This window comes from Musca domestica, unplaced genomic scaffold (genome assembly GCF_030504385.1).
Source record: "Musca domestica strain aabys unplaced genomic scaffold, Musca_domestica.polishedcontigs.V.1.1 35, whole genome shotgun sequence".
NCBI lineage: Eukaryota > Metazoa > Arthropoda > Insecta > Diptera > Muscidae > Musca > Musca domestica.
In genome coordinates this window covers 7,088,893-7,101,319 of record NW_026712315.1, presented here as the reverse complement: position 1 = coordinate 7,101,319, position 12,427 = coordinate 7,088,893, and the positions used below count along the sequence as shown (strand labels likewise).

The window sequence follows — 12,427 nt, the reverse complement described above, 5'->3', positions numbered from 1 at the left end:
GAATGAATGTGACTAGGGATAACAAAGTCGTCTTTGATCTAATCGATATCATGGTAGATGGAATAATCGATTATTTTTTGATTGAGTTAATGTGGTCGCATCGAGAATAGGAATGTCTGCTTACCATATCAATTACTGAAAAATATTTTTTTAATTATTTAACAGCGCGGAAAATGGATTATATGCCTGGATTTAATGCCATGTTTACGTTAGAACTTTTTATAGGGTTAACCTACTTTGAGAGGTTTTATTTGAAGTAAAAGTAATGGGTATGACAATTTAAATCCAAATCCAGTGGGTTAACCCTCATATATATAAACGTACTATAAGGAAACTGTACAAAAAGATTTAATCATTCAATTCTATAGCAAGTCTGTTTTAAATAGCTTATGGTTTTTTTTTATGGTGTTTACACATTCCGGTCTCGAATCTAAGTTGTACTTTACATCAACGATTTTACGATGGTAGTAGAATACAGGAGAATGCATTAACACTTGGAAACAATTATATATCAAACATTTTAAAATGTTTCTTTAAATACAAGAAAAAATTTATATGTATTCTTATACGACGTCAAACGGAGGTTATTACAAATTTGAATAAGATTTTCAAAAAAAAAATTAAATGTTTAAATATAAGTAGATTTTTATATGTTTTCTTATACTACGTCATTCGGAGGCTATTATAATTCGCGTTTTCAGCAATTTTTACAAATTTAAATAAATTTTCATTCAACATTTTCAATTCAAAAATTGGTTTGACAGTTCATTGTCCCAGCAGCTGTGTCGACGCGTCTACCTATATTCTTCTACCATGGGAAACACCGTTTATCGTAGTAAAAACTTTAACAATATTGAAGTTCTGGAAAAAATTATTTTAAAATTTAAATCGGTAACTCAAAAAATGAGTTGAACAATCTCATTATTATTTGGTATGTTCCAGAACTGCAAACACTTCAAAGATTTTACTACGATAACAGATTTTTACTTTTGATATCTAGATTCTTGCAGGTACTGGAATAGAGTAATTGTGCTCTGCAACGTAATAGTTTCAACTATTACTTTTACACATTTTGTTCAATTTACTTTAAATAAATGGCGCTCCTTTCTTCTATTTGTATGTTCTCTTCAGCAACTTTTTACACCACGACAAGTCAAAGTGGAAAATCTGACACAGGCATTTCATTCAGTTCAATTCCTAACAAAACAACAAATGGTCTGTTCCAGAACTGCAAGAAAGTAAAAGTTTTAATTGGAAAAAAAATGCAAACGTAGTAAATTCTTGCAGGTTCTGGAACAGATCAAAGTTTTATCAAAATCCTGTCAAATATATGCTTACTTATATATCTGCCAAATATTGCAATGTTCCAGAACTGCAAGAGTGTAAAATTTTTTACTATGATTACCGATTTTCTCTTTATGATATCGAAGAAAATTGCCAAAATAGTAGATTCTTAAAGGTACTGGAACAGAGCATATATTATCCATGATAGAATTAAGAAGGAAATGTCATGGATTCATATGTTTACAATTTGTTTTCAAAACTATTCATTTGACAACACCTCATTTTTAGAAAAGTATATTTAAAATTCCATTGTACATACACAAAGCAGAGATGGAAGCCCGTTTGCATGTAGTTCAATTTGACAAAGTAAATTACAGTAAATTATATTTATCAGCTGTATGCAGGCATTGTTGTTGTTGTCTTCTTAATTTTACATTTCTGTACTGTGTTGCTACCATGGTAGAAGAATATAGGCAATTGCATCGACACAGCTGCTGAGACAATGAACTGTCAAACTAATTTTGGAATTGAAAATGTTGAATGAAAATTTATTTAAATTTGTAAAAAATGTTGAAAAAATGCGAATTATAATAACCTCCGAATGACATCGTATGAGAAAGCATATAAAAATCTACTTATATTTGAAAAGACATTTAAAATATTTTGACATATCAATGTTCCCAAGCGTTGATGCATCTACCTGTATTTTTCTACCATGGTTGCTACTTTCACCACTAAAATAGCACCGAAATGGAGCTATCCTTAGCACTCATTATAATAAATGCCTTCAGTGTAAACGTAGGGTAAATATGTTAAGTGCTATATTTCTTAGCATACTTTGCGGCGCACAGTTTTGAACGTTAGAACTTTTAAAAAGAATATTTTCAAACTATATGTTACATGGTTTTTTACAATTTTTTTTATATATTGTGGTTTAAAATACAGATACCTGTATGTGAAATAAAAAGAAACCTCTGTTATTTTGTTTATGCATTTATTTCATTATATACTGTAAGTATGTTGTTTAATATATACGATAGTTCACTACATGTTTATTACAAACTTTTGCACCAAAAACTCTATGCTTCTTAAATATGTATTAGAATACATACTTTTCAATTTGTGGTATTCTTGTCTGGTCAAAGTTGTAAAATATTTCAATTCAATAACAAAAATAAATAAAACAAACACAAGATAACTTGAGAAATAGATTCAAAACTTTATAATTCTTAAAAAAGAGAAAAGGTGGTAGTGGTGGTGACAGTTGGAGCAACACAGCAACCTCTTCAAGTTTTAGTTAAGGACAAAAATATGACAATAGGAGCACAGCATTGAAATGAAGAATAGCCAAAAACTATCTCAATACAAGTTTGGTGTTTTGCAATAAATTATAGTTTGGAAAGAAATATCAGATCGACTTTATAAGTACAAAGAGAATATCAGGAAACTTGGATTTATAAAGCGATAATTAATCACTATAATAATAGTTGTTGTTCGTTCTTCTCAAATCGTTTACTTGTGCAAAGCAGCAGTATCCAATTTGGGTTCTGGTTTCTTGGCCATACCGGACAAGAGTTTCTTGATTTCGGCAATAGCACGACCTGGATTCAAACCCTTGGGACAGGTGCGTGTGCAGTTCATGATGGTGTGGCAACGGTACACACTGAAGGGATCCTTGAGTTTGTCCAAACGTTCGTGTGTGCTTTCATCACGGGAATCTATGATCCAACGGTAGGCTTGCATGAGGACAGCTGGGCCCAAGTATTTTTCGGCATTCCACCAGTATGATGGGCATGAGGTCGAGCAACAGGCACACAAAATACATTCATACAAACCGTCCAATTTGGAACGATCTTCAACGGATTGCAAATATTGGGCCTTACCCTTCTTCTCGCTGGCTTCGTTTCTAAAAAAAGGAAGGCGGATTTTTATTGACTTGTAGTGGAATTGAAATAGATTTTGTTAGGAGTAACTTACTTGCGTTGCAACCAGGGTTGAATGGATCTGTATTGTTCATAGAAATGATTCATATCGGGTACCAAATCACGTACAACATACATGTGAGGCAAAGGATAAACCTTCAAGGGTTTCGATGTATTGGTATCAATTTTGCTGTAAAGAAATAAATAAATGAAATATAAAAAAAAAAATCAGTCCGTTTAGTCGACAGGTTAATATTCTCAGCCCTGGACATTGTACATCTTTTCCAAACTAAGACCAGTTTTAAAAATCTTACTCCCTTTTTTGTAGCTAATAAATAAGTAGTGTATATGTTTTATTATCATCATATCATGGTTAATGGTTCGCTATTGTCAGCCTTTCAACGGACCTCTTTTTTTAACTGAAAATAATGACATTGGGAAAATTTGTGGTCGACCAATGTAGTCCAAAAATATTATCCTTCACACAATATGAAGTTGATATTTCACTTAAATTGTTGGCTAAACCCGATATTTCTTAAAAGTTGTCGTTTATGTGGGATTAAGAGTTACAGCCAATATTCTGACTTAACCTAAATAACGCAAATATGATGATGTGCTTGATATAAATATTGACGATATCTCACAAATTTTACCCATTAATAGAACTTGTTCGAAGTCCGCAAAATTTTAAACGATGTGTCAAATTCGGAACGATAAAGAATTTCCCTTGTTGATTTTTTTATTAATAAATTCTTTGCATGATTTTCAAGAACTTTCTTTGTCCGTTTTCACATTTCGCAGAAGGGAACCTAAGACATTTACAGTACTGTTTGGATGCTGTTTAAAAACTTGTCTGATAATAAACAAAACTATAAAAAAGAAATTATTTAATATTATTATTTACTTTCTAATCACCTGATAATCATCATCGCTACTTGCCGAACTTGACATTCCTATGCTCCAAAAAGTTGCCTTTCTTTATCAAATAACAACAATAATGCTGCTTTTATCTACGTTCTTAATCTATATTTTTAAAATGCTATGCCCTTTCATGGTCTTCTTTCATGGTGTGTGTAGACAGCGATATGTCTCTTCAATATCACAATAAATAGTTTTAGCAGCAACTTCATAAAATGTTGGATCTCCCAAATATAACCAATTCCAATCGAACGCATTTCTACCTGTTTCTACAAGACAAGACTTAACCAAACCAGTTCTAAAAGATCGAACCCTTCTTTACATTGCCCATAAATTAGTGCCCTCACAGCATGGGATCGTTCTGAAAACCAAACTTCCATAACTAGCTACATTGGTTTAATGCCCTGATGTGAGAAAAAGAAACAATTTTCATTTCTAATGTCACCGTCACTTTTCTTACCTGATGCAAGCCAATGTATTGGTACCAGCAATGTTCATGGCACATGAACCACAAATACCCTCACGACATGAGCGACGGAAAGTCAATGTGGGATCCATTTCATTTTTGATTTTGATCAAGGCATCCAAGACCATGGGACCGCATTCACGCAAATTAACCTGATAGGTTTGCATGTAGGGCTTTTCGCCAGCATTGTCGGGATTCCAGCGATAGATTTGGAAAGTTTTGATTTGGGGTTCAGGTGCCGATTTAGCTTCAGCCTGCTGGTTATTTTGTTGGCTGCCCGAGGTGAGGGAACGCAACTGCAAAAATACGTGAAAAAACACACATTAGCATTTACACTGCATAAACAAAACAATTACACTCAATAATATATGCAATGGAAAATTTTGCCTCGTGAGGCACGCGAATTTTCGAAAAATTTGCTGCGCTTATGGTTTACATAACACACATTTATTAGCCAATATCTTGTGGTAGAAATTTACTTTTCACGACCAGCTTCATTCTTTTTCTTCTATTGGCAGAGAAAATTATGAAACTCTTTTTCACAACTTTATCATTTTCCCACTTATGTAAGACACATTGTTCTATGGCTGGGTGGGCAATCATAATACCCCCACCGCCACAAATCATTTGGAAATTAGCCGTGTTTCTGCCATACCTGCTGACGTGCGGCCACAGCACCAGTACGGCTCAACATTAAACGGGCTTCGTTCACCAACATCTTGTCTCAATAACGATGGGGCACCTGTAACACTTAATATTTGTAATCAATACAAAAAAATTGAAACGTCACTGCGTTTGCAATTTGAAATCGGCAAAAATAAAAGAATTCCTTTTATCTGAAATGTTCCCCCTGCGGAACTTTTTGACTTGTTTATTGAGAAACTCTCGCAGCAGACTGACAAAAAAGAAACATGCGCTCTCAATGTTCTCCAGCTGATGCCTGTCAAAATAGAGTAAGAGCGTTGCCAGATGCGAAAATCAGTGCGACCTAATTGAAATGCGGCAATTGGTTTGTGTTAAATGAAGCCGATTTTCAATGGACAAAATAATTTTTTAAATATTTTAATAGAAATGGAAAGGGCTCAAGGTTTCGAAAAAGACAATTCGTGAATAGAGCAGAACTAATATTGTGCGTGGGAGAAGATGGACCAGTCACTGGGTAGTTAAAATATCGATTAATGTTCTTTATATTTGATCTACACTGTCAATACATGGGGACTTTTTAAATTTCAGCCAACTTTGTTGAAAGTGGTCACATAAAGCTTCGGAATACCTAAACCTTGAAATTATCAATATTCTGTAGGTATAATCATATATCTAATTGTGGACCTACATTGAATATTTTTTGCAAGGAGATTAATTACTCACTGAGAAACCGAATACTTAATAGCTTCAGCTCGATGAAAAGTGGGATTCGTCGACTAATGTGGCGAGGTTTGGAAAATGGAATGATAAACATGATATATGCCCCATTTTATTTTGGAGGCTATACAAATGGAACCTCAATTACCAAATCATAGCTAGTTCCGTTTGAAGACGGTCAATAACTTCAAAAGACCGGAGATTTTGGTGGCCATTGTGAAATGAAGCGAGGAACCTCATTTTGTAACCATTCTTGGGTGGCGTGTGCTGAATGCGATGGTGCTGAGTCCTGTTGAAATGTCCAAGGTCTGCGGCCGAAATGTTTGCGTGCCCAAGGCTTTAATACGCCCTTCAGAATATTTTCGCGATAATATTCTGCATTTATTCTGATGCCACGGTCGATTAATATGAGCGGAGAGCGACCATCGGCTGTAATGGCGGCCCACACCATCACCATGGTCGGCGCTTGAGTTCTGATGAACAACCGATGGTGTACATTTTCAGCTGACCTCTTTGGCAAGTAAACACGATCATTTTGTTTGTTTATAAACTGCTGGACAACGAATGTTTTGTATGTTCTTGCACTTTTTGGAATTTCAATGGCTTAACCCCGAGTTCATTTTTCAATTTCATGTAATTTTTTCAGCTCACGAGCCATTTTTCGGCACTGCGACGCGGGTTTCGATCAAGCCGCTTCTTTACTTTTCGAACCATTTATGCTGATGTCGCTGTTTTCTTCCCTCTACTTCCTTGACGTCGGGATGGTAAGAGACACAAAAGATTTATTCAATTTAATTTTATTATTAACTCTTCCTTTTTTCAAATCCCGATTTCAGGTCAACATTCTTTATGTTTTTGTTTGATTTATATAATATATTTATTGTTTATTAAATTGCTAATAAGTTTATTTGCACTTTATTACAAAATAACGCTTGACTTGTTTTCGATCACAACTGGATAGACAGGATTCGAATTATATGGGGCATTGGGTCAATGAAGTTTTAAAACAAAACATTAAGAACATCCCAAACAATCGGCCAGTCTCAAATTGAGTTTGAAAGTGGAAGTACAAAATAATTAGAAGAAACACAACACACTTTATTTCGTTCCATTTGCATTTCAAATGAAATAAATTCGAAAATACAAAAAAAAAAGGTTAAAAAAATGGTGGCAAATTCTGAACGAAATGGGATTTCCTCAGAACAATCTATACAAAACGGTAAGCTAAAGAACGAGTTCAATGGCATAACAATTAATGATTTGACAGTACAGTGGCTTGCTCTAAGTTATATTTTAAATATTTTAAATTTAAAATGCAACACTTGTGTTAAAATAGTTTAATTTGACCAATCAGTGTCTGGTAAAGGAAATATAACGAGTAAAAATAGCCTTTCCCTCTCGATAGAGTTTACTGTGAAAATATTTCTGGAAATGTAGCCGCGTCCTATTGATTGGAAAAGATTTATTGACATTCCGGAGATCATTATACCTTTCACTCTTAATATGAACCTTGTGTTTTTGAACACTCCGAATTAGCTTTTGATGTTTATTTATTATCTGGTTTTTTACGAGTATTTAAAATATAGATCAATACGATTTAAGCAATTATCCAGACTAATTTTTTATCAATTACAAAAAAGTATACATAGAATGTAATAATGTTTTTTTTTTATTAATAAATTCCAACGTTTTAACTTCATCGTCTAATTTCAGGTACTGTTCCCCCGCGTAATTATGAAGCAGAATTGCATTTGGTACGCCACAAATTGGAGGCATTCCATTCGAATCTATTGCATGAGGTTCAGCAACGAATGTCCGATATAGTAAATGATCTGGAAAAGGACCTGCGGCAGCATGAATTACAAATTCGTGAATTTCAAAGTCCTATTACAACCATAAATAGTTCAAATCCCATTGTATCATTTCACGAAAACAACAAAGATTCCTACGAAGAGCGCTACAGTGATAGAAGGCGTAAAGAAGCTAATCAAAATAGTGATATGTCGAAGGAGGGGCAGCAAAAATCCCACAAACAATTTCTAAAAAAAAATCCGGAAAAAGTTTTCCAATGTCGCGAATCATATTTGACAACGCTCATGCAAGTTGGTCATATCCGCACGATTTATAACATTTTCATAGTGGGTTTTGTTTTCTACCTGATGCAAAATGTACTTTTGGAATATTTGACAAGTGGCAGGTGAGTAATTGAATGGTAACTTTATACAATTGGAGGATCTGGGTTAAGAAGAACGTCGTTTATGTAAAGTTTCGAAAATATATTCAAAATAAAATAAAACAAGAGAATAGAATTGGATAAGGAATAAAAGGCCGTAATACATCAAGGGCTAAGTACATAGGGGGATTTTTATTTGGTAAAAATAATCGGCTTCAGAAGACCTTTATAACCTCCCCCATGAGAAATTTGTATTCATTGTCGAATCGGCTAATTTTAAAAACGTTATTGAATTTTATTTATTTTATTATTATTATTATTTTTTTTTTTTTGAAAGTTAAACTTTCCCCTGAGACAACTAAACCTTAAATTACGAAGTTGGGGCTTCTGCAGACAGTGCGTTTCTCTGCCCGCTCGTCATGGCCGACTTCATCTTAGAGGCCCTGCTTTCTACCGAATTGAAGGGCGGTATCTCCTGATCTGAAGCCATAGCAGCCTTCTTAATAGACTGCTAGGGTTCTGTCTCCTTCGAAGCCACCTTTTCATTTAAGCGGGAGCTTTCCAAAATCGTCGTCTTTTTGGCGGCCCCGATAGGTTTCACTGCTGTTCTGTTTCTACTTATCGGAAGTTCCCTTAAAGATGTGTCGGAATTGTTCCTCCCGAAATTTGTTAAAAACTTCAGGTTCGTTCTGATAACCTGTAACTCCCAATAAGTGAGTTTGAGCGGATCTCCATCAACATAAGAACTGCAGTAATTAACTGCTAGTTGATATGCTTTTTGTCTCTTGACTCTTTGGGTTTGGCACTTTTGGCCAAAATCGTTTATCCCCCGGTACCTCCCTATATTCGGTGTTTTGATGATTTTAGCTGCATTTTTCTAAAAATCTATACTAGAAGTTCTTTCTAAGCGATTTACCATCTGAAAGAGAAATGCCTATATAGGTCGTATAACCCACATAAAGTAAAGGGTATTACAGCCTATAACAAAAAATTGTGTATGCAGGCCCACGTCTTCTGTTCGGTATTTTGATGATTTTAGCGACATTATTCACCGGAGTATTTTCAAAGTTGGTATTTGAGGGTCCTAATAGGTACTACAGCCTGTGACAGAATATGTTCTATGCAGGCCCAGGTATTCGTATAGACCCGATATAACGGTACCGCTCTATATTCGGTATTTTGATGATTTTAGCTATATTATTCACCATTTTTTCAAATTCGTATTTAGAGTTCGTAATGGAAACTATAGCCTATGACAGGAAATTGTCTATGCCGGTCTAGATTGTCGTATAGCCACCATATATCAATACCTCCCTATATTCGGTATTTTGACGATTTTAGGTACAATATTCATTGAAATCGTTTTTAATTTCGTATTTGAAGTTCCTAATAGCTACTAAAGCCTGTGATAGAAATTTCTCTATCCAGGTCTTCGTATAGGCCCCATATATCAGTATCACCCCATATTCGGTATTTTGATGATTTTAGCTACACCGGATTGATTTTTCAAATTTCGCATTTGAATATTGTAATGGCTTATGACAAAAGTTGCCTATGCAGGTCCACGTCTTCGTATAGACCCTAATATAACGGCTATATTCGACATTTTTAAGATTTTAACAGAAATTTTAATGGATTTTATTATACCCTACACCACAAGGTGGTCAGGGTATTATGTCTTTGTGCATTTGTTTGTAACAGGCAAAAGGAAACGAGATAGACCCATAGTTCCTTTTGATGATCTGCATAGAATCACATTCTGAGTCGATTTATGCATGTCCATGTATTTTTGTAAACAAAGTACAGTTCGCATTTATTGCCCTATCCAGATGAAATTTTACACAAATCATTTGTTTGGCCCAAGGACGAACACTATTGAAATTGGAGATAATCGGTCAAAATTAAGATATAGCTCTCATATATATCTTCGTCCGATATGCATTTTATTGTGCACCAAACGTGTAATATCAGCCCGAATAATATGGAATTTTGCACAAAGAACCAAATTAGGCCTGAAAATAAGTATACCAAATTTGATCGAAATCGGTTCAGATATAACTATAGCTCCCATATATATTGTTCATCCGATTTGTTATTTTTGTCCTCCGCAGCCATAATATGCACTCTGTAACAACAATATTTGGGAAAATCTATCAAATACAGATCAGAAATACCTTTGCTAAATTTTATCGAGATCGGTTCAGATTTGGATATAGCTCCAATATATAACTTCGTCCGATTTACCTTTTATTGTGCACCAAACGTCTAATATTTGTCCAAATGGGATGGAATTTGGCACATACGACCGAATTGAGCCTAGAAGCTAGTATGTCAAATGTCAGGGAAATCTATCAAATACAGCTCAGAAATATCTTTGCCAAATTTTATCGAGATCGGTTTAGCTTTGGATATAGCTCCCATATATATCTTTATCCGATTTCAAATTAATTTTGCACCAAATGGGCAATACAAGTCCGAATTTAAAAGATACAAATGCTTCGGCATATTTAGTCTTTTGAACTTTAAATTATAATTATAATCACAGCGTGTATGATTGAATTCTCCCATAAAACTTTTGATTGTTATGCGGAGCTCTACTAAATTAGTAAAGTGGTGTAGGGTATCATAAAGTCGGCCCCACCCGACCTTATGACTTTCTTTACTGGTTTTTTTTTTTTGGAAAATTTCCAAATTCCTTCCAAATTGCGGAGGGCATTCAAAGTTCGTCAGTGCTTTTGTACGTGTTTATGGGTTTCATTTCAATTTTTTTTTAAATCACCTTGACTTTCGTCACAAGACTCCAAGCGAGATCTACAAATACATTCAATTAATTAAAATATTTTTATTTTCTTTCAAGGATCACCTTGGGAGCTGGTATATTTCAAACTGGTTTTGCAAATATTCACTATGCACTTGGCGTGTGGCTGATTTTGAATGCTTACACTTGCAGTGTATATTATGCTTTGAAAATCTGGTCCAATGTGCGATCAAAACTTCATCAACAAGGTAAGTTACCAAAACACTCAAATTTAATATCATTATTTAAATATTTTCCTTCTTGATTTTAGAAAAATTACGAACCATATGGTCTTACTTGTGGCTTATGGGATATATCCTTGGCGTTGTCATGTGTTTATATCTTCCGGCAAAATTTTGCTTTAAATTGGACATTAAATATGCTTCGGCAGCAGCACTCCTAATGGAAACCCTGAGACTGGTAATGAAACAACATGCCTTTGTGCGGACAATTTGCGGACGTGCTATGCAGGGTAAATTGAAGAGCGATGATACTGCAGACAATTCTCCGACAATGCCACCGTTTAGTAAATATTTGTATTATCTGTTTGTCCCAACTTTCCTGTATCGTGATAATTATCCCCGAACCTCCTGCATTCGTTGGGGGTTTGTGGCCGCCCGTTTTGTGGAATGTGTGGCACATGTGTTTTTGTTTGCCTGTCTTATGGAAAATCATCTGAAACCAGGCTTGGAAAATTTCGGCAAAATGCAACTGAATGCGTCATTGCTAGTTCGCACTGTTTTTCAACTGCAAATGACCTCTATGCTAATGCTGCTAAGTGGTTTTTATTTTCTGCTGCATTCCTGGTCAAATCTCACCGCTGAATTGTTACGTTTCGGTGATCGCATGTTCTACCGGGACTGGTGGACATCGGGCGATATATTTGAATATTTTCGCAAATGGAATATTTTGGTCGGTGATTGGTTGTATGAGTATATTTTTAAGGATTGCTATTTGTATGTATTCAAGGGTTCCACAGCGGCCTGTGGCATGGCGGTGTTTGTCATATCCGCCATAGCTCATGAGTATTTTGTTGACATTCCACTGAGATTATTTTTCCCATTATTGGCAATTCAATTTATTTTTTCGGCTTTCAGTTTGAGTCATATCACGAAAAGGATGTCAAAAAATATGGGAAATCTTTTATTTTGGTTTTTTCTCTTTGTAGGTAATACATTTGATTTTGTTTTTTATGTAGCTGAGTTTTATACAAAAGAGAATTGTCCGAAAGCATCTTATGAGAGCTGGTCGGACCATTTGCTGCCACATTTGTTAAGTTGTAAGGTTAAGTGATAAATTTAAATATTATTATTTTTAATGTGAGGTGTTAATGCCCAATTGTAACGATTAGAAATGAATTTTTTATATCTGGTTGAGAGAAATATTTAGATATAACAAGTTGTAGAGAATCGTTAACTAAAAATTGTGACGCTTTGTGGGTAAGGTACCAGGAGGGGTTGGCAGGTATACAGGGTGAGATAAAAAAAATGCAACCAGCTTCAGAC

General features: G+C 34.8%; 2 protein-coding genes across 2 annotated transcripts; one reads left to right on the top strand and one right to left on the bottom strand.

Annotated features, from left to right (window-relative positions):
* Positions 1-2,479: 2,479 nt before the first annotated feature.
* Positions 2,480-5,485, bottom strand: LOC131803926 (succinate dehydrogenase [ubiquinone] iron-sulfur subunit, mitochondrial-like). Its single transcript, XM_059125854.1, has 4 exons — positions 5,246-5,485; positions 4,585-4,886; positions 3,262-3,396; positions 2,480-3,190 (listed from the first exon to the last, which is right to left on the bottom strand). The coding sequence occupies exons 1-4, from the start codon at positions 5,306-5,308 to the stop codon at positions 2,797-2,799; spliced, it is 894 nt and encodes a 297-aa protein (XP_058981837.1). The 5' UTR covers positions 5,309-5,485; the 3' UTR covers positions 2,480-2,796.
* A 1,631-nt stretch (positions 5,486-7,116) lies between these two features.
* On the top strand, positions 7,117-12,094 carry LOC101888385 (sterol O-acyltransferase 1-like). Its single transcript, XM_020039232.1, has 5 exons — positions 7,117-7,171; positions 7,666-8,149; positions 10,983-11,131; positions 11,194-11,947; positions 12,091-12,094. The coding sequence occupies exons 1-5, from the start codon at positions 7,117-7,119 to the stop codon at positions 12,092-12,094; spliced, it is 1,446 nt and encodes a 481-aa protein (XP_019894791.1).
* The last annotated feature ends 333 nt before the right edge of the window (positions 12,095-12,427 follow it).

Excerpts from the sequence above, each read along its gene's own strand:
- LOC131803926 (XM_059125854.1), bottom strand. The coding sequence starts at position 5,308 with ATGTTGGTGAACGAAGCCCGTTTAATGTTGAGCCGTACTGGTGCTGTG. Across the intron at positions 4,887-5,245 it reads CTGTGGCCGCACGTCAGCAG|TTGCGTTCCCTCACCTCGGG; the intron begins GTATGGCAGAAA and ends GTATTTTTGCAG. Across the intron at positions 3,191-3,261 it reads CAACCCTGGTTGCAACGCAA|AAACGAAGCCAGCGAGAAGA; the intron begins GTAAGTTACTCC and ends TCCTTTTTTTAG.
- LOC101888385 (XM_020039232.1), top strand. The coding sequence starts at position 7,117 with ATGGTGGCAAATTCTGAACGAAATGGGATTTCCTCAGAACAATCTATA. Across the intron at positions 8,150-10,982 it reads GAATATTTGACAAGTGGCAG|GATCACCTTGGGAGCTGGTA; the intron begins GTGAGTAATTGA and ends TTTTCTTTCAAG. Across the intron at positions 11,132-11,193 it reads ATCAAAACTTCATCAACAAG|AAAAATTACGAACCATATGG; the intron begins GTAAGTTACCAA and ends TCTTGATTTTAG.